The 22979-nt window shown below is 46.9% G+C and overlaps 1 protein-coding gene across 8 annotated transcripts in view; it reads right to left on the reverse strand.

The window, feature by feature from the left end:
• The window catches only part of TRPM3 (transient receptor potential cation channel subfamily M member 3), a 637712-nt gene that overhangs the window by 52215 nt on the left and 562518 nt on the right, over positions 1-22979 (reverse strand). For all 8 annotated transcript variants that reach the window (XM_083186086.1, XM_083186082.1, XM_083186083.1 and 5 more), the window contains 2 exons: positions 12030-12167; positions 1122-1250 (listed from right to left, as the gene is read on the reverse strand). In XM_083186086.1, coding sequence (XP_083042212.1) covers positions 1122-1250; positions 12030-12167 — 267 coding nt within the window. The remainder of the gene's footprint in view (positions 1-1121; positions 1251-12029; positions 12168-22979) is intronic.

The following is a 22979-nucleotide window of genomic DNA, read 5'->3' on the forward strand; positions in this document are numbered from 1 at the left end:
TCTGCCCCACCCGCAGTGCACATGGTTTTGTCCATCTAAGAAGGATTTTGTCAGAAAGAGTGAACTAGAATAAGGCCCATAGTGAGGTGGGATTGGAGGGTAGTGCTGTTACACGGTATAGCTAGCAAGTAGTGGTACAGTGTGGACGGGCTGGGTGGGAACTGTTGTTAAGGTGTGCTGTAATATAAAAGCATTTTTAAAACAGTGTTCCATCAGTTTTAGGGGTTTGGCATAAATAAGTGTCTTTTTTCTGTTTGCCACCAATCTTGCACAGTTGTTATCAACTTTCCACCTACACCACAGTCTGAGACTCTTTTATGGCCACTGTAGTTGCACTTTATCACTATTCGGCCACTCCATGAACTTCCAGTACTTTGACTGCAATTATGCACATGCTCACTCCTGGCCCGGTCTCAGCCCCCAGTCAGACACAGTCTCAAGAAATATAAGCAAATTGCAAATATCCATGCATGTGGAATGTGAAACATAATAGATTGCATTTGAGAATGACTCTCAATGAAAACTGTAATGTAGTACTGTAATATGGAGGATGGCGCTGGGGGTAGTAGGCATATTGTATAAAGATGAAGTATTACTGTAATGTGGAGAATAATTTCTGTTATAGGGCCTGATTTAGATCTATTATCAAGGCTGCAATTTTTGCACATGTCAAAACCAGTGGTGATTTTTACCTATGGGTTGCAGGACTGCAGTCCCCCCCAGGTAATATCCACCACTGTGCTCTGACAGGTGAAACCAGATGACTTCCTATTGGAAGTGCAACCTGCCAGTCACCAAAGGCAGTCCCATTGGTAGGTGTTCCCTCCCTCCAGGATGCCTCTATGGGCTGCAGTACCACAGACGACACTGCACTGGTCCTGTGACATCTGCTGGGAGCAGCGTTGGACCAGCAGCGGTGGGTTTGGCAGCAGGGACAAGCAGCAGTGGAGGCAGCAGGTAAATAACCCCGCCTACTGTCAAACTGTCAGCCCATGGGGCCACTTTCAGAGTAAATTCCACAGCCACTTTAAATTCCCAATGCTCTCTTGAATATATATACAGTAACATGATAATGAAATTGTTTGAAATCATTTAAACCTTTAATTGATAATTATTGTTACCTCTCTCATCTTTTCTATTCCAAGAGTAAAAATGTATGAGATAACAATCCACTCCTGTGTTGAGGGCCATCGATCCATTTTTACTAGTACAATATAGTTAAAGAGCATAAGATAACCCATGTAAGCCATCTGTGGGAAGAGATGCACAACAGTATGAGAAATCAGCACTGCGGAGGACAAGGAGAACAATCGTTTGAATAAATGGCAATTACAAGACCATCACTTACCATCCATAGAATTAACACTGCTTAGTCAACCATGGAAAGATTCTGGGCCTGATTCCAATGTGGTTGCAATTTTACAGCATTGAAGAAGTTGTGCAATATCATACAATGGGCCTAATTCAGCATCAGTGAATCCCTTGCATAATTAGAGTAGCCCCATCCTGTGCAGCCTAGGTGTGAAAGCAAAAGCCAGGCTGCCATGTTGTGGCTTGCAGTGGCTGCAAGTAATGTCACGCAGTTGCCAAGTACCGCCCCAAAAATGGTCTGGACATGCCTTCAGTTGCCCGTACTGTATTGACCCAAAACCGCATCACCACCCACCCAATGCTGCATCACTGCCCCCAGACAGACTGCGGTCATATCATTTCAGTATGTGTTGCAGTCTAAGGCCTTGTTGCGGTTGGCTTGCATACGCAAAAATGCGGAACTCGACGATTAGCGATTTTCGCACTTTCGCATCTGATGCTGATATAGGCCCAATAAGTGTTCTAATGCCTCAGGAGACATCTGTAGGAAATAGACGCCTCCTGCCAGCATCTGCGCAGCCCTCAGCCAGTCTGCATATGATAAAGCTTTCTCAGAGTGGATTTTGAAATACCTCCGACTGGTCCAGAAAGTCTGTATCTGACGGTGCAGTTTCTGGGCTCCCTGCTCCACCCCTAATATACTGCGGAATGTTAATCATGCTGTGGCTAATGGGGGACCGCCAACAATAATGCAGGATCCCTTCTGCAAATGTGGGTTTGCGTACAAATCCAAATCAGGCCTTATGTCCAATTGCATATTGTGTGGTGAGACAAGACATGCACATATTTCACATTGTATCCTAATTGGCAACGTTATATGCAGATAACCTCGTTATTCATTTCTGTAAATACTTAAAATGCAAAACAACTTCACGTTAATAGCAGAATATAAGTGCCAATAATATACTGTAATGAAACCTACGCTGTGATAAACAGTGTTATATCTGAATCTATTTTATCATGTTACATATTATTACAGAGTGCCTAGAAGAATTATTAAAACATGGTAATACTGTAGCTTGGAGTCATTATTTTACTGGGTATGGGTCATGAATAACTATCAATATACTCCATACATTGTTACATTGTGTACAAATAAAGGAATTTGGCAGTAGGAATTACCACTACCACTGTCCAGCCGCATCTCTATGCTTTCACTAAGCATAAGTATACATTGGACATACTCTGTAAGCCTGCGGAAAACTCTGTATTTGAATTGGACACATCCTGAAATATGTTACCCGATATACATATGTACACTGCTCAAAAAAATAAAGGGAACACTTAAACAACACAATGTAACTCCAAGTCATTCACACTTCTGTGACATCAAACTGTCCACTTAGGAAGCAACACTGATTGACAATCAATTTTGCATGCTGTTGTGCAAATGGAATAGACAACAGGTGGAAGTTATAGGCAATTAGCAAGACACCCCAAATAAAGGAGTTGTTCTGCAGGTGATGACCACAGACCACGTCTCAGCTCCCATGCTTTCTGGCGGATGTTTTGGTCACTTTTGAAAGCTGGCGGTGTTTTCACTCTAGTGGTAGCATGAGACGGAGTCTACAACCCACACAAGTGACTCAGGTAATGCAGCTCATCCAGGATGGCACATCAATGCGAGCTGTGGCAAGAAGGTTTGCTGTGTCTGTCAGCGTAGTGTCCAGAGCATGGAGGCGCTACCAGGAGACAGGCCAGTACATCAGGAGACGTGGAGGAAGCCGTAGGAGGCCAACAACCCAGCAACAGGACCGCTCCCTCCACCTTTGTGCAAGGAGGAACAGGAGGAGCATTGCCAGAGCCCTGCAAAATGACCTCCAGCAGGACACAAATGTGCATGTGTCCACTGAAACAGTGAGAAACAGACTCTATGAGGGTAGTATGAGGGTCCGACATTCACAGGTGGGGGTTGTGCTTACAGCCCAACACCATACATTTGCCAGTGAACACTGATTGGCAAATTTGCCACTGGTGCCCTGTGCTCTTCACAGATGAAAGCAGGTTCACACTGAGCACATGTGACAGGTGTGACAGAGTCTGGAGACGCCAAGGAGAACGTTCTGCTGCCTGTAACATCCTCCAGCATGACCGGTTTGGCAGTGGGTCACTTCTTTGGGGGGCCACACAGCCCTCCATGTGCTAGCCAGAGGTAGCCTGACTGCCATTAGGTCCCGAGATGAGATCCTCAGACCCCTTGTGAAACCATATGCTGGTGCGGTTGTCCCTGGGTTCCTCCTAATGCAAGACAATGCTAGACCTTATGTGGCTGGAGTGTGTCAGCAGTTCCGTCAAGATGAAGGCATTGATGCTATGGACTGGCCCGCCCATTTCCCAGACCTGAATCCAATTGAACACATCTGGGACATCATTTCTCGCTCCATCCACCAACGCCACATTACACCACAGACTGTCCAGGAGTTGGCAGATGCTTTAGTCCAGGTCTGGGAGGAGATCCCTCAGGAGACCATGCGCCACCTCATCAGGAGCATGCCCAGGCGTTGTAGGGAGGTCATACAGGCATGTGGAGGCCACACACACTACTGAGTCTCATTTTGACTTGTTTTAAGGACATTACATCAAAGCTGGATCAGCCTGTAGTGTGTTTTTACACTTTAATTTTGAGTGTGACTCCAAATCCATAAATCAAATAAATTTCCATTGATAATTTTTGTGTGATTTAGTTGTCAGCACATTCAGCTATGTAAAGAACAAAGTATTTAATAAGAATATTTCATTCATTGAGATCTAGGATGTGTTATGTTAAGGTACCCATATACATTACAATTTTTGTATACAATTATTGTATACAATATCGCATCTCATGGCATCTTGGTTTTGCGATGAGATGAGATCTAGTACAAAAATATGTGCTGCACATACTTTTTGTACTAAATCTCATCGCAAAACTGAGATGCCATGAGATGCTATATTGTATACAATAATTGTAATGTGTATGGGCACCTTTAGTGTTCCCTTTATTTTTTTGAGCAGTGTACAGTATATTGTAGGCATACTTGTTGTAGGCATACAAACACTTCCAGCTCTATATAAGGCCCTGTGCTCAGAAGTCTGGGAATTCACAGTAACATGTTTATGTTCTCTTCAGGCTTTAGAATTTCATGAAGAATGTTCATAGGCTTCATTTGAATAATTGATTTATAAACTGTATTAGATTATTTTTATGCATTTTAAGAACAGTTGTGAGGTATTTTTCTAGATATAAAATCAAGCACATCTAACTAGGTCAATGATTTTAGTTGACTTACCTAATCTTAGGTTTAAGACCTGTTTGGGGAATAGTCCTAGTGAGACCTCTGCACACAAACATTCCTTTCCCCCCACAGCAAGTACAATCAGACTCAAATAGAGCAGCATGAAACTATGGGGCTTGTTTACCAAGAAGTGATAAAACTCATTGTGAATTATAAAACCTGTTGCATATGGTAAATGCTGCTCCAACCAATCAGCTCCCAAATGTCATGTGGTTGGAGCAACATTTATAATAAACAACAAGTGTCACTAGTAGATAAATGGGCCTCTATATCTGAACTGTTTAGTTTAGAAGATGAGGTGACGGGGGCGTGGCCTGACCGGGAACAAGAAAGGTAGCATAGTTCTGGAGCTCCGATATCTGAGCCTGAAAAATCACCCAATTCTGCACACTGCCTCCTCTCCCAAACCTAACCCAGCCCTGCAGACACCCACTAACCTCTGGCGAACAAGCTGGGGAACAGCCGCGGAGTCGGGGGTCCCGATTTCGGGTCATTGCGGCCTAGAACCCCCTGGAGCCGGGACCTCGAGTGCACCGCCAGGCCGCCGCCAAACATCCGTCCAGCCGTCCACTGATTTATAGCCCTGAAGCGGGCGCCCGGAGTCACTGCACTACCCGGGCGACCCCCTGGTGCCTCCGGACCTCTGCCCGTGCCCGCGCTGTCCCCCCCCAGCAAGGTAGGAGCCGCCGGAGCCCTGCTCCGTCCGAGCGGCGGCCATCTTGGATTTCGGGGCTGCTGCGGCTGCACGCCTGAGCTGCCCCGGGCGCACTATAGAAGCGCTACTTAGCCAGGCGCCCCCTCAGAGAGCCTTGCCCAGCCCTATAAGGTGCCCTGCATTAGCTTGCCGGATACCCGCTCTCTGTGGCACTGATAACAGAGACGCGGCGGCCATATTGGTTGGGGCAGCAGAATCAGCCAGCACATTAGAGAGCACAAGAGTCACACTAGCCCCACACAGAACTTGCCCTATAAGCTTATACAGGGAGCTGGATGTGGCACACAGGCCCCTGCCCCTTCCTGTGCTGCAGGCACCCCTTTCTTTGGAGCTGGCTGCAGGGATGAGTCTCTGGTGCTAGCCTCTTAATATGCACCACCCTGTAGTGTCTACATAGTGTATGATGTGTGCTTAGCATCTACAACTTGCCCTCCCTTAGAGAGCCCACTTGGATAAAGGTCCATCTCCTGCATTTGTAAGCGCTGCCTCTGTGGTTATTTACTACACAACTACTTCTGTGCACTTCAGCTATTCAGCTATGCCGTCCAAAAGAAATAAAGTGCCCAAAACGGTCCCACAGGTCCCTTTTTTTAAACCGTCACCACGACGCGCAGAGGCTCAGGGGCCCGTACCCGCGGACCCTGCTACGGATGGCTCTCCATCTGTGAGGGCTGGCGACCCCTCCCGTGCCTCCCTCACAGGTGCCCTGGCAACTCCCGGGATAGAGGATAATGCCGCTCTGACTGTTGGGACATTGAAACAAGTACTCCAGCAGTTTAAAGAAGACATGTCAGCTGAATTTCGTGCCTCCTTCCAGTCATGCCAGCGGTCAATTGAGGACCTGGGCGACCGCACAAATTCTCTAGAGAACAAAATGGGCGAAATGGTTGGATCGCACAATACCCTTATAGATTCCCATGCAGCTCTAGAGGGAGAAGTGGCGGCCTTACGTGATAAAATTAGCGACCTGGAGGATAGATCAAGGAGGAACAACCTGAAGCTGAGAGGGGTACCCGAAAACATTTCCAACAGCAGTCTCCACGACTTCACTCTGAATGTTTTCCGGAAGCTTCTCCCCTCGGCGGCTAATTCAGACCTCATCCTCGATCGGATTCACAGAATCCCTAAACCCCGTGGCGCCCCAGAGGGTGCCTCCAGAGACGTCCTGATGCGTGTCCATTCTTTTCACATTAAAGAGGCCCTGTTGAAGGCTGCCAGACCTTCCTCGGACACAGCTGAAGCACTGGGTTCCTTACAACTTTTTGGAGATCTATCCAGGGACACGCTAAACAAGAGACGGTCCTTTTACCCAATAACAAGTGCGCTCAGAAAGGCCAATATTATGTATAGGTGGGGATTCCCCACAAAACTGATAATCCCCAGAGACGGCTCTACGATTGTCGTCTCTGAGATTGAAGAGGGGATGAAACTGTTTCGTAAATGGAACTTGGGGGACCCTCCGGCATCCTCCTCTCCTGAACACCGTCTTCAGCAGGACTGGTCGGTGGTGGAGAAGTGAGGGGACCGGAGTCCTTTACCTACTGCTCCTATTGTTTTGCCGCATTTTCTCTGCTCAAAGCCCAAGCTCTAGGTGAAGTTGTACTGTTGATACTTGTTATGTACCAAAGAAAGTTATAATATAATATGCTTATCTGTCTTTACGTGTTCCCATATCTTTTAAGGTACCTGAACCCCCCCCCCCTCCTCTCCGTATCATCGTCTATAGCGGGTCTGGTTAGTGGTGGAGAGACGAGGGGATTATAGTTAATTTACCTGATACCCGCTTTGCCATATAGGACCTGAATTAGTGTATAAATCCTAGTTCGGGCTCAGACGCTAACGGTGTTACCCTCTGCCTATTTCTCTTATGTTTAGGACAAAGCCCCGGATAAGCAGAAATTTGGCTAAAATTGCTTCATTCACCCCCTCAAATTAGAAAATTAGGATATATTCGTTTGCATGTTGCTATTGCCTTTCTTATTTAGTTATATGATGTTTGTAATATTGTTCTGTTGACACTGCGGGGTGGGTTGCCACTACCCCCCCCTTAAGTATGATTGGTGTGGCGCCCTGTTTCTGGCGTCTCACTCCGACTCTGTATAGAGCCGTTTTGTTATGTCTATGTGTCCCCTACCCTCATGTTTGGTGTCCCCCCTTGCAGTCCCTCCCCCCCACCCTCACTCCAGGTCAATCAATTTTCGTTGGGTCAAATCTGCCTTGCGGACTGCCCCATGGTGAACCTTATATCTTTAAATGTTAAGGGGCTAAATTCCCCGCAGAAGTGGAGGTTAGCCTTAAACTCCTTCTTTAAAATGAAAGCCGATATCGTTGCACTGCAGGAAACCCATTTAATCAATTCGGCCCCGCCCAAATTCTTTGACAACAGGTTCCCCCAGTGCTACATGGCGAATGGACCCCTAAAAAAAGCGGGAGTCGCTATATTGGTCTCCTCTAAAAGCTCCCTTACAGTAGAGTCTCAGGTGGCAGATCCGGAGGGCAGATACTTAGTGTTGGTTGGAAAGCTAGAAGACTCTGAAGTAACATTGGTCTCATGTTATGCCCCTAACACCGGGCAACTCAAGTTCTGCAGGAAATTATGTGCCATAGTTAAGCAGCACTCCAGAGGAGCTGTTATATTAACGGGTTATTTTAATATGGTGCTTGACGTCACGGTTGACAAATCTAAACCCATTGGAGGTCGCCACCAGCCCACATCCCCCCCTTCCCAATCCTTAGGATTTCGACAATTACTAGGGGAATATGGACTATTTGATGCTTGGAGGGCCAAAAACCCATCGACAAGAGACTATACTTTTTTCTCCAATCCCCACCGCACGTATTCTAGAATAGATTTAGTCCTAACTGACAAATGGACTTTAAAGTCTGTTATCAAGGCCCGCATTTTACCAATGGCGTGGTCAGACCATTCCCCTCTACTGATCAAATATGACCTGAACTCCCGCAAAGCCCCCCCGGGTCCCTGGCGGCTGGGTGCACATACATTGGCTAATCCAGAAGCTTGTGATGCCATTAAGACCTCTCTGTTGAATTATATGGCATCCAATAGCCCGGACGATACCAGTGTCTTTAATCACTGGTGTGCGCTAAAAGCTGTTTTAAGGGGAACAGCCATTCAAGTTGCTCCTAGGATCAAACGAGCGCAATCTGCTGAGGGTAGGCAATGTGAGGCTGAAGTGATTAAGTTGGAGGCAGAGCATAAAGCCCATCCGAGGGACTCGCAAATCCTGAATTCTCTGCATAGCGCGCGAGAAAAGTTAAATGCGTTATCCCTTAGAACAGTTACGAAGAACTTGTTTAAATTAAACCAGAGATTTTATGTGCTGGGCAATAAGGCAGGGCGCCTTCTGGCGAGAAAACTCAGGGGCCGGCAGTCGAAAGCTAGGATACAGTACATAGTGTTCACAACGTAGCGGGGTTAAAAATATCTGATCCATTTGAAATAGCGAACACATTCGCAGAATATTATGCTGGGCTCTATAATCTGAAATCTGACGCTGAGACCCCCCAGCCTACAGCATCTGAGATTGAGAATTTTCTGGCAGATGTCTCCCTCCCGGGTTTGGAGCCTGAAGTGTCCAATGCCCTCTGTTCTCCGTGGAGTTTAGCGGAACTTGAAGCGGCCATTGACTCTCTGCCTAGAGATAAGGCCCCGGGTCCAGACGGGTACCCCTCTAATTTTTATAAACATTTTAAATCAATCATAGCCCCAATTCTCCTTAAAGTGTTTAATAAAGCTTCCGAGGAGGGCAACTTCCCTAAAGAGATGCTAGAGGCAAGAATTGTCACTATTCCCAAACCGGGTAAACCCCCCACGGCAGTACAAAATTATAGACCGATAGCCCTCCTGAATACCGACCTCAAACTGTATGCTAAACTTATAGCAAATAGACTAGGCCCCCTTTTGCCATCACTTATCGCAGCGGATCAGGTCGGCTTTGTGCCGGGCAGGCAGGCCCCGGACAACATCCGTAGAGTACTCAATATTGTTGAGAGTTGTGAATTCAAAAAGACCCCTCTGTTAATTCTGTCCCTAGACGCTGAAAAAGCGTTCGACAGGTTACATTGGGGGTACCTAAAATCAGTTCTGCTTAAATATGGATTCTCTGGTAGATTTTTAGATGCCATTTTTGCACTTTATTCCTTTCCCTCCGCGAGGGTGTTCAATAACGGCTGTTTATCCAATATGTTCAACATAACAAATGGCACCAGACAAGGTTGCCCCCTTTCTCCACTCATATTCGCCCTAGCTATGGAGCCTCTCGCGGAGAAAATTAGGAACGCTGCCCGCATAGAAGGACCCGAATTGGAGGGATAAATCATAAAATTAGCTTATTCGCAGATGATGTCTTGCTGTGCTTACTTAATCCGGAGGCCTCGTTATGCGAGCTCCACAAAGTCCTGTCCCTCTACTCTAGTGTATCATACTACAAGTTGAATACCACCAAGACGGAAGCTCTCCCTATTAACATTCCCTTAGAGAGAGTTAAGCGGCTGAAAGATCAATACCGATATGCCTGGCAATTGACATCGATTAAATATCTAGGGGTCCAAATTGCTAGGGGTCCTGATATTTTTCGATGCAACTATAAGCCTCTACTGGGAGCGTTAGATAAACTGATAGGGGAATGGGGTTTTCATGAAATCTCATGGCTGGGCCGCATCGCAGCAGCCAAGATGGTGCTGCTCCCGAAGATACTATATATGTTTAGAGCCATTCCAAGGATTCCCCCCAAATCCTATTTTTTGGAATTTAATAAACTATTCTCCAGATACATCTGGAAAGGATCTAGACCACGCATAGCTAAACAAGTCCTTATTCTTTCCAAACATCTGGGTGGGGTGGCTTACCCAGATCTGGGGAGTTACTTCTCAGCCTGTATACTGAGCCAGGCAAGGGACTGGTTCTCCACTGGGCAGGTGAAACCGTGGGTATCTATAGAGCAGTCCTTCCTGCCTAAAACCTGCCTGTCGGAATTGTTCTGGCTGCCCAGGGGGGAAATTCCCTCCTGGGGGGGTCCAGGAATATCTATTAGAGATACCCTACTAACTTGGCATGACTTAATAGCAAAAGAAGTGGAGGCCTCCCTGCCTGGTCCAGACTTGGCCATCATGACTATAGCTTCCCTCATCCCCAATTTAAAATTAGATAACTGGGTAACAAACAGTATAACCACGCTCAGAGATATTTGTCCAGTAGGTGATCTTATGTCCTTCACAGAAATTTCAGAGAAATTTGTTATACCACGACAAGATTTTTATAAATATCTACAACTAAGACACTGGCTGACTGCAGCTGCTGGTAGACCTGTAGTGTCGCTCTCTTTCCCAAAAAGACTGGTCCTAGTCCTGACCTCGCAGAACAATAAAGGAGGCATCTCTAGATGGTACAACGTACTAGTAAATAGATTACAGTCAGACAAATTATTATCCCAGATCAGATGGGAGACCGATTTGGGTAGGACCCTTACTAGGGAAGAATGGGATCTTATCGCACTCTCCTGCTTTAGGATTTCTAAATGTTTAAGTCACTCGGAAATGTATTACAAACTATGCCATAGAGCTTATTTCACCCCTCGGCGGATGCATACAATTTGGCCGACAGTCTCTAATCTCTGTTGGAGAGGGTGCGGATCTGTTGGGTCCCTCCTGCATATCTTCTGGGACTGCCCAAAACTACAGCCGATATGGGGGGAAGTGTTTGCCCTGTTGAGAGAAATAGTAGGGGTTCATTTACCTATGGACCCTGTCACCGCGCTGTTTCATCTATCACCCTCCATCCCAGAACAAGACAGCTATTTGATAGGTCAGATCCTAATTGCCACTAAAGCAGCGATTGGCCAGTACTGGAAGTCCCCGGAGACTCCGGATATCCACCTCATTTTGGGTAAAATTCATAAGCATTATTTATTTGAAACGATCGACTACAAACTTTCCTCTTCCGCCAACTCTATAAAATCTAAGTGGATTAAGTGGTGTATCTATAGAGAGAAAAGAAACCTCCCATTAGGAATCTCCCTCCAGGTAGACCCTGCCTCGATACTTAATGTCTAAATGTTGATGTTTGAATGATTGCCCTGGATTCCCTTCCCCCTACCTCCCACTTACCCACATGTTTCTTCCCCTGTGTGTCTGTCCTATGCGACTTACTACCTATGTTTCCATGTCTTTACATTCCAGTCTTATGTTTAGTCCCCCCCCCCCTTTGTTTATATTGGCCAGAGTCTTCACCTTCTGGCCTGATAAATAAGTCGGTACTTTATAGTTTTATGCTACATGAACTCATTTGTACCTTACATTTCTATCCGGCTATGGTTAATTTATGTTGTGACCTTATGTAAAGTACCTCATGTTCAAAATTTGTACTGATTAAATAAAAACTATTCTGGAAGAAGAAGATGAGGTGACATTCTCTAATGAGGAGGAAGGATCTGAGGACTCATTTTGGTAAGACCTTTAGGAGATGTAAGTACCGTACAAAATCTACAAGAAAATGTATACCGAAAGGTTAAAATTAGTATAGGGGTGAAGATATCCATAAACAGTGAGCTGAAACTGGTCGCTAGAATGCCTGTAGCCCATATCTGTGACACAAACTTTCATTACATCCTGGTAAGATATTGTGAATTTAATATGTATAGACAACTTACAGTGTAGAACCAAAATTTAACAATTGGTGCATTGTAGAACTCATAGATTTTCCTCCCCAGTGGTATGAGCCGATGTCTTGGGTGCTCCTCCTCATCCTTCTTTCTAGCTGAATCTCCATTGCCTCTGGCCAGCATTGCCTATAATAGGGAGAACATCTGTTATTTATAAACTGCTACTGTAATTTATAGCATAGCTACAGTAAGTCATTTAAGAAAGTTCCTTTGTCCAGCGCAGAAAAGAGATTTGCAGGGTTGAATAAATCATTTTTTAATTAAATACTAGAAACATATTATACATTATATATATCTGAATCTAAATTGAATGTAATCCACAATAAAAATATTATCTTTCTTTTTCTTTATATTCTGTATATTATATTGGTACTTGTTTCCTAGCATGGCCACAACGATCATGATCGTGGGCATCGTAAGGGAAAATCGGGGGCATCGCGGCCATCGCATGCACTAAAAAATCGGGTGCGATGGTCACGACGCGATGCCCACGATTTCCCCATAGGGAACAATGTTAAATGCCTCAATTTAGCCGCGATGCCCCCGATTTCCCATAGGAAACAATGGTAAATGGGCCAGAAACCCCCCAAAATACCCCTGCACAGTGAAATGTCCCCCCAAAAGTATTTTACGCCACCCCACGATCAACGCGAACCCGAAGCGTGGCGACCGCAGCGAGCCCGCAAGGGGCGGCGGTACGCGTCCTCCAACCTTTTCATACCCCCACTATCCATGTCGGCGTGGAGTTGAGAATAGAATAGTGTGGCGAGCGCAGCGAGCCACCGAGCCCGAAGCGTGGTGAGCGCAGCGGATACCTGTAAAGCCCGCAAAGGGACGCTTTTAGCGGTGAAGGTATCCGCGTCCCCTCGCGGGGCTCGCTACGCTCGCCACGCTTCGGGCTCGGTGGCTCGCTGCGCTCGCCACACTATTCTATTCTCAACTCCACGCCGACGTGGATAGTGGGGGTATGAAAAGGTCGGAGGACGCGTACCGCCGCCCCTCGCGGCCTCGCTGCGCTCGCCACGCTTCGGGTTCTCGTTGATCGTGGGTTGGCGTAAAATAGTTTTGGGGGGAAATTTAACTGTTCAGGGGTGTTTTTGGGGGTTTCTGGCCCATTTACCATTGTTCCCTATGATGATTTGGTTAAATTGAGGCATTTAACATTGTTCCCTATGGGAAATCGGGGGCATCGCGGGTACATTGAGCCATTTAACATTGTTTCTTATGGGGAAATCGTGGGCATCGCGTCTGCACCATTTAAGCCTTTTTTAGCCGCATACGACGCGACCGACACGATTTTGACTGTTTTCAATGCATTTCAATGGGAAAATCAGGGGCATCGCATCGGTCGCGTCGTATACCACTAAAAATGACACACGATGCCCGCGATTGTGGCCGTGCTAGGAAACAAGTACCATTATATTTAATATGTAAAGCTATGTGACATGTAAATAGCACATTTTTAATGACGGTTATCTTGATGTGATTTGCTCACCTGTAACAGGTGTGCTGAATTACCTACATTAATTAGTATGGATAAATATAGGGCTACTACTGACCATGAAATGATCTGCTCCTGAGGAAGCTGGTATTAACATTTCACCAGAGAAACGCATTGAGCTAATTAAATCACCACTGGAACTTTTGCGCATTAACCACCAAATTTTCCTGACCAACTTGGCTCCTCCTGACAAATATCTCGTGCCTTTGCCTTGGGACTACATCGTGTTCCTAAAGGATTGGATCAAGCCTCTTCTAAGCCAGGAACTGGTAACACACACATGCTGCCTAGTTAATTGGAAAAGGCCCTAGTCCTGGATAAATGCTCATATACTATCCAATATTCAGCCCCTTACCTTTATGTACACTATAATTTTTTATTATAATTCTTGATTTTTATTATATTACTATTGTGTGTCTAACATTTATTTATATTCTTATATTTGAGAAAATACCAGCCTGCGCTTGTATACTTTTCCTTATTGCACTTTACCACTAGAGGGCTGACTACCCTCATACCTAGCGCAGTTGTTTGCGCACCTCATTATATTCCTTTTTTCTTTCCGATGACAGCAGCAGGTTGGTTTGTACTTTATTTTTTATCTCCTCTTTATAACTCTCCAAGGCTTATGTCTTTAAGGAGAAAATGGGCTGGAGGTATGGAACATAGGGTCTACTGCATTACGGTCACATTTTATTCTCGCACCACACCGTTGTGGATAGTAGGGTATGAAATACCAGAGAAAACATGACGCCTGCCGGCACATGTTGGCTCAAATCAAGTGTGAAAAACTCATGTCGACCTTTTGAATGTCGACCTTCCCATTTCAACCTAATGCTTGTGTTGACCTTCTGACCCTGTAGACCTTGGCCATGTCAACCTATTTCAGGTGTTAACCTAAGCCCTGTCAAACTTCAGTGGTCGACCGAATGCATGGGTGGGATGGGGGCACCACTTCTATATTTAAGCTACTTGTTATTGCTCTATAGAGAACTGTTGTTGTATATGGTAAAACTAGGTGTTTCATCGCGCCCTATGGGCGCTCGTCACGCCGGCGTAAGGGGCTGCGCCCCCTTAATTTGTGAACGTTTGTATTGTGAGAAATTTGGTTAGAATTGTATGAAAGATGGCCTGTATTGCAACTTGAGTTATAGGTGAAATGTGTTAAATAGAGAGCATATGATTTGGAAGGGGGTGTTTATTCTTTTGTTTAATTAAAAAGCGGTTACAGAGTAAGATGTACATTGATAGTGTGGAGGGTACAGTGACATTTGTGGGTGTGGGGGGGCTGTGTGTGTGCATGTTGTTTAGGTGTGTGTGTGCAATAGTATAGTAGGGTGTTTTTGAGTCAGCGGCTCCCCACTGGCGGAGGTCACGACACAGGAAAACAGGAGCCTGGGTAGTGATAGGGGTGTGTGGGCATAAGGGGGACTAAAGAGGAGGGTGGGGGACACTGTGCAGCTTCTGCCAGTGGGTGAGGGTCCAGCGTGGCAACACAGGAGTACAGGACGGTGCCCCTGAGTCAGTGTCTCCTCCTACTGGGTGTGAGTTAGGGTGCATGAGAGCAGGAAGCTGGGTATTGATGAGCATGAGAGCAGGAGGCTGGGCTGTAAAGCATGATAGGGGAATGTGGGCAACACAGGGTGAGCGGGTCCCCACTGGCGGAAGTTACGGGGCAGGAGAACAGGAGGCAGGGCAGTGATAGGGTTGTGTGGGCATGAGGGGTAGTAAAGGTTTTTGGCTGTTGCAGAGTAGGGATGGCCATTGGTGCAGACGTCATCGATGGTTGGCATTGATGGCAATTTTGCACCCTGCCATCGATAGTAGTAAAATATTACTTGGATAACCATTGATTGTTGTAGCTATCGATGGTCATCCATTATATCTGACTGAATAGGCTGTGGGTCAATCAGAACTCGGTGGCGGGACTTCCGGTTGTGGGGGGGCGGAGCTATGCTCCATGTCCCGCCACCTCAAAGAAATTTGAAACTTGATCGGTTCTCCTTTGCCATCAATGTAGGGAAACCATCTGGTCCTCCCACATCGATGGCAAAAGTATTCAACATCGGCCATAAACCATCGATGATTTGAAATCATTGATGGTCGATGGGCATCCCTAGAATTGGAGGAGGGTGTAGGACATTATGCAGCTCCCGGCAGTGGGTGAGCGTCTCCTCCCACTGGGAGGGAGTGAGGGTGCATAAGAGCAGGAGGCTGTATAATAGTGGTATGTGGGCAAGACATTGATAAAAGTTGTGGCGCTGGTGCAGAGGACCGTGGGGATACTTCTGGCTTCTGCCAGTGGGGGAACCTGCAGTGCGGCAGCCAGGGCCGGATTTCCCACCTAGGGGCGGCACCTTCTTGTGGCGGTACTGGATCTCACATTCTCACGGGGGTCCGTGAAATGCGGGAGCGGGGTCGTGGCGGTCCGCTGGGGGGGGACACTTTGCAGGAAGGGGGCCGGGTGGGTCTGCAAATTGCGGGAGAGGGGCGCGTGGGTCCGGGAATCGCGGGCGGGGGGGGAGGTCCACAAATCGTGGGGGGCGTGAATCGCGGGAAGGGGGTCCACAAATCGCGGGAGGGGGGTTGTGGGGGTCCGTGAATCGCGGGAAGGGGGTTGCGGGGGTCCGTTGGGGGGGGACAATTTGCAGAAAGGGGGCGGGGTGGGTCCGCAAATTGCGGGAGGGGGGCGAGTGGGTCCGGGAATCGCGGGCGGGGGGGAGGTCCGCAAATCGTGGGAGGGGGGGCGCAGGGGGGGTGTAAATCGCGGGAAGGGGGGTCCACAAATTGTGGGAGGGGGGGTTATGGGGGTCCGTGAATCGCGGGAGGGGGGTCGCGGGGGTCCATGAAACGCGGGAAGGGCGTGCGGGTGCCGTGAATTGCGGGGGGGGGCAGGAGGGGGCGTGAAATGTGGGAAGAGGGGGTGCCGTGAATCAAGGGAGGGGGGGGGCGCAGGGGGGGTGAATTGTGGGAAGGGGGGGTCCAGGAGGTCCACGAATTGTGGGAGGGGGGTTTGTGGGGGTGCATGAATCGCGGGAGGGGGGCACGAATCGCTGGAGGGGGGGTCACAGGGGTCTGCGAATTGCGTGAGGGGGGCCGGGGGTGCCGTGAATCGCACAAGGGGGGGGGGGGCGAATCGCGGCAGGGTGGGGGGCGCGGGGGTCCGTGAATCGCACGGGGGTGTGTGTGTGTTGGTGCCGTGAATAGTGGGAGGGAGGGGCGTGAATCGCGGGAGGGGGGTTCCTGGGGTCCGCGAATCGTGGGAGGGGGGTGCGGACGGGGGGGTCTGCTGTAAATCGTGGGAGGGGGTGGTGCGTGTTGGCCCGCGAATCGCGGGAGGGGGGGTTGCGGGGGTCCACAAATCGCGGGAGGGTGTGTGCGGGGGTGCCGTGAATCGTGGGAAGGGGGGGCGCCAATCGCGGGAGGGGGGATCACGGGGGGGGGGTGTGTGTGTGTCACCTGGTGGCTGTGGAGTAATGGTGGATGGTGGGAGTTTACTGTATCCCTGGCTGGGCGGGGGGAGGTGATGTCAAGGAGGTGGTGGTGTGTATCACACTGGTCTTTTCCCTAGGGGGGGGGCGGGTTTGTGTAGAATGCTGGGCAGGAACATTATACACACAGGGGATGAGTGTCTTTTCCCTAGGGGAGGCAGGTTTGTGTAGAACGCTGGGCGGGAACGTTATACACACAGGGGATGAGTGTCTTTTCCCTGGGGGGGCAGGTTTGTGTAGAACGCTGGGTGGGAACGTTATACACACAGGGGATGAGTGACAGATCTGGCTAAATATATAAGAGATTGCATTCAAACTATGCATCCGGTCTAATATGCCAATCTCCATGTTTTCCTGCAGTAGTTTGATCTATGTAGACTTTGATATAAATCTCACACACTGGTTAGTAGACATTTTACATTTTTTTTACACATCATTTCTTGTCTGCTTTGGTTTGTTGTGCTACTTGTGATCAATGTAGAATAATAATAATAATAATAATCATTACCTTATAATTGAACAATTTAAAATTAAACTTTTTAGCTGAGCGGAGATTCTGAGAAGTGTTAAGGCCGTCCACACAAGGCAATGCTGGCCTCTGTGCTGAGTGACATGCGGAACACAAAGCTCAACACATCTCGCGGCACTAGCGATGCACCATGCGCTGCTGTGTGCTGAGCAATCGTGCTGCCTATTGTTTATAAAACAAACCCCGCAATCTAGCAGTATAGACAGTGTAACCACTGTCTATCTCTGCAGGCGATAGCGACACGTGGGACTGCGCATCTTTATCGCACACATGGAGTGATCAGTACTTAATTTCAAAGCAATCTAGTTAGAGTGCTTAGAAATAGGGCTGTAATCGCCCCGTGTGTATGCCCCTTAACTCTTTGAAAATTAAATCTGTGTCATGCGGAAAAGGGTCCATGCATTTCATTAATCTTAATTACTGCCTGACACACGCTTAGTATAACAAAATTTACATTTCAAATACTCCTGGGACTATATTCAAAGCACTGATTTTTATCCATCTAATTTGTGGTTACAAAAAAATGTTATCACTGTCTCTTGTGAAGTGTGTGATCAATGGAAACAGCATACAAATTACAATTATACTGGAAGTGTCACAAGGTCAGCTGTAGGAACTGAGGGGTAGATGCATGAAACAGTTATAAGGGAGGAAAAGTGAGCCAGAGGAGACGTGGCCTATGGAAACCAATCAGCTGCTCTGTATAATTGTATATTTATGCAAATTAGAGATGTTACTTCCATGCTGATTGGTGCCATGGGCCACTTCTCCTCTAGCTCATGCCTCCTCCCTTATCACTGCTTCATACATCTACCCATCTACCCCTGATTGAGGATGGTGTAAGTTATTGGCACATTGTTAACAGTAAGCATGAGCCAACTACAGCTGTGTTAACTTACAGTTTTGTAGGTAGTGAAAAACATTTTGTCCCGAATGTCGACATGGACACCGTCAAAGTGTACTGCTGCGCTCGCTATGCTTCGGGCATGGTGCCTTGCTATGCTCAGCACACTATTCTATTCTCCCTCCATGCCTTAGTGGATGGTGGGGCATTAAATACAGCCTTTTGGCACATGTCGGCTCAAAATAAACCATGAAAATTTCATGCCGACCTTTTGACTGTTAACCTAGCCATTGTCAACCTAAAGCTTGTGTCAACCTTCCAACCCTGTCGATCTTAGCCATGTTGACCTATTCATGTGTCAACCTAAGCCATGTCAACCTTCAGTGGTCGACTCAATGCTTGTTGACCTAATATGTGTCGACCTAATGACCGTATACCCCCAATAGTACCCAATTCACAAATAGTAATGTAATGGTTTTTGGGTGTTTGAAAAGGCCACAGTGCACCCTACTCTGCCTCTGTTGGTCTCTCCTGAAAGATGACTGGTACCTGCTATAACTAGGACTTCACCTTTATTTGCCGCGTTTGAAGGGGTGAATTAGGTCCGCCCCAACTCCGGTGCAACCAGGTCAGATGCCAGTGATCTTCAAGGGAAACAGGTCAAAGGGTGAAACTGACTGACTGGAAAAAAAAAACACTACTTAACAATTCCTGAGCCAATATCAGGGAAATTATGCTTCGCAAACCCCAGGCAATCTAGTCGCAAGCATAAAGGTGCCCATACACGGTCCGTTAAACGGATCCGTTTGGGTCTAAATTAGCATGCTTCGCATCGGATCGCATGCCTAGTGCATGCGGTGTGCATGCAATGCGATCCGATGCAAGTTTAGCTAGTACAAAAAGTATGTGCAGCACATACTTTTTGTACCGTACTATGTGATGCGCGGGAGCGCGCATCGCATAGTACAAAACGCACGGTCCGGGAACGGACCGTCTATGGGCACCTTAAGAAAATGACACCAAGCAAAAACACAACATAACACCACACAAAACACACAGCAAACCACACTAAGGTACCAGAAGGTAACAGAAAATAACCTTGCTGGGGTAAATGCCAAGTAATGGTGCAATACCTGCGGCTTACTCAGAACCGACCAGAGCACCCGCATGTAATTATGAACAGGTAAAGAACATAAAATGACCAGAAATCTGCCAGCCAGAATAAAAAGAAGAAACACCCGTGCTCCACAATGGAGCATTTACGGTTAACCAGGACCGGAACCAGGCGTGCGGCAGGAGTCCAGGAATGGATGAATGTCCAATCCGAAGCAGAGGGTGACTGCAGGGAAGGCTGGAATGAAACAGCCAGGGTAACAATAATGGAGCAGGGAGAAAGGCAGGTGCCTGCTGAAACAGGAACTAACAAGAGGGCATGTGACTACCACAAAGGTAAAACTGAAGCTGGTAACTGGACATAGGCAGCTAGAAACTACTAGCTGGAAGATAGCATCTGGGAACTGAAGCATCTGGGTCTTCATCTGCAGTCCCTATAACAGAAGCAAGCACCAATGAACACTGCAGCAGATGCACAGACCTCCAGAAGCACAAATTACTGCAGCTGAGACCAGCCGTACAGGTGGCGGAGCCGGGAGGCACATTTTAAAGCATCTGCGTGTTGCAGCCTGCCCGTCCCCACATACGCGGACTTTGCACATAAGGGTGAGCAGTCATTTTAATATATTTGCAAACATGTGCCTGTATTGTTTACAATAGATAGAAAGATACTGTGCTCCACTGTAGGGGTCTGGGACGTGATTAATTCTTACACCCTGGGAGTAAAGAATTTATCGCATCCCGAACCCTACAGTGGTGCGCAGTATTGTTCTATCTATTAATATAATCCTGTTCTATTGTGTGTATACTCCTGTATGTTCACACAGATCTTGGATAACATCATACCTTGCTGCACAGTATTTATATATATATATATATGGACGGTGGTCCCCGGCACTCCGGATACGGAGAGTACTTGCCCGGTGCCTTCCGGGGGGGCACACTGTGGATGCAGGGGCCCAATGAATATATCGATGGTAGCGGCGGCACTCAGGTCTTTGTACAAATAACAACAGGAGGCTGTGTAAAGGTTCAACGTTTCAGCGCTTGTCACGCTTTTATCAAGAACAGCATGTTCTTGATAAAAGCGCGACAAGCGCTGAAACGTTGAATCTTTACACAGCCTCCTGTTGTTATTTGTACAAAGACCTGAGTGCCGCCGCTACCATCGATATATATATATATATATGGTGTAGGGGGGATGGCGGCACTCGCACAACAAAAGAAACACAGAGGCGTTGAAGTTTAAGATCAGAAACCGAGTTAGTTGCCACACGAAATACGTCATTTACCTATTGAGCTGTCCCTGTGGCTGACATTATGTCGGCAAAACCGACAGGGCCTTCAAAGAAAGAGCCAGCAACCACAGGTCCAACATAAAAATAGTCCTCTCCTCTGGTCATGGGGAACACCCCGTAAGTAAACACTTTGTGGAAGCCAGACATTCTCTGACCTCCTTGAGATATAGGATTATAGACCATGTACCTCCACTTCCCCGTGGAGGTGACAGGTCATTAATACTACTGAAGGCGGAGTGCCGGTGGATATACCTCTTGGATACGCTGGCACCCCGAGGTTTAAATGAAAACCTAGGGTTGACTTGTTTTTTATAGAGATATTGTCTATTTTTATCCATCTTTATGCCATCCTGTTGCCTAAGAGGTATTTTTTAGAATAAGCAAATATTTAATGTATTGCTACAATATCCCTTTATGATGCCTATATGTTTATGTATATATTTATCTTGTTTATTGGTGTACATGCTTTTTTGTATAAGTTATTGCACTAGCTTTGGTGCTATACCAGCGATTCTCTATGTTCATTAACCTTCCCCTTTTTTTATCAAATAACTTTATTGTTCCTTCTTTTTTGCACAGTGCAGGCTCCCCTCCGTGTGGCACTGCGCCGCAGGATACGTGTGATGTCATCATCAGACGCAACGGAGCCGGACGCCGGGTCACATGGACGGGCTGCCCAGCAGCTATTTAGGTGAGTGTTTTTGTTATGAACTTTATTCTTAAGCACCTTGATAAAGTGGCAACACAGCCACGAAACGTTGAACATGGAATATCCACACCTCTGTGTTTCTTTTGTTATGCGAGTGCCACCGTCCCCCCTACACCCTGTGTTTACTGGACCCCCCAGGTGGTCATACAGTTGGATGGCACCACCAAAGGGAATTCAATCCCTTCCCTTTGTTGGGACATCAAGCCTTAAGGAGTGCCGCACCCCGGCTTCTATATATATCTATACATATATACCAAACAAGGTTCCCACAGTCATCCATCTATTGAAATGATTGTCCTCATAATCTTGCTGAATTGTGTGCAGCTTGGATCTTTTGAACCTTATTAATTCTGCTTTATATATATATATATCACTTGTTTTGCAATTTATTCCATAGTTTCTTGTGTTCACGATCTTTTAGAATCGCCTAATGTGCCACGTTAAAGGTGTCATGTTTATCCTTTACCTCTGTGGTCTTAGTGTGCCCTGCTTGATCAATCACAAGTAGCATCAGGTCTAATCCACACTTGTTAAGCACAGCTACCCATCGCCGGCAGAGCTTGAACGACCAATCGTGAGCACATTACAAACACAGAACTGCGGGGTATTCATTTCTAGCGGAAATAGTCAGATAGTGACTGTCCATGTAACAAAAGTCAATTTCGCATTTACGCATTTTCAACAGATGCTGGTACACATCCTCATCATTAAAGCATGTATCACTAAGGGAATCTGTGAACAACATTTGAGACACATCTTCTGCAGAAGAGAGACTCGCAGGTGGCCTCCTGTGGTGAGTCTGTGTTATTGCAGCTGTATTCTGTGTGATTGTTCTGCACAAGGCTGTCGCTTAATTACCTTATGTCCCACCTGCAGTAATTTGTGCTTCAGGAGGCCTGTGTCTTTCCAGCAATCCTGATTGGTTTTTGCTCCATTGATATTCTCTGCAGACCCAGAACCTGAGGCCGGTTATAGCTTCAGCTTCCAATGACTAGCTTCCAGCTTCTTGTTCACAACTTCCAGTTGCCAGTTTCTTGCTTACTGCTTCCAGCAGTCTGATCAGTTTCTGGTACCTAGTGTTCACAGCTTCCCTGTGCATGCAGCCATCATGCAGTCAGCGTCCAGCTTCCATCCTAGCTAATCTCCTGCCTCTCTTTTGGTTCCACTTGCTCCTGTCTCCTTTGTCTGTTATGGTTCTAAGTAATCCTAAATTCTCCACGCTGGAGACCTGGATTCATTTCTATACCATTTTTCCTGTTGTTGTTTGGTGGACTGTGTTTTTCTTTATTCGGATAGTCCTCACTGGTCCCTATCCCTCTGGGATCTCCTGAGTTTGCCTCAGGTCTTCGCCATTTGTTTATATTTACCCCAGTGGGATGATTTTCTGTTTATGGTATTTCTCCATATATTTGTGTGGCTTTGCTCTGCTTTTTTGCGATGTAGATTGTGTTTT

This window comes from Crinia signifera, chromosome 1, assembly GCF_055691185.1.
Source record: "Crinia signifera chromosome 1, ASM5569118v1, whole genome shotgun sequence".
NCBI lineage: Eukaryota > Metazoa > Chordata > Amphibia > Anura > Myobatrachidae > Crinia > Crinia signifera.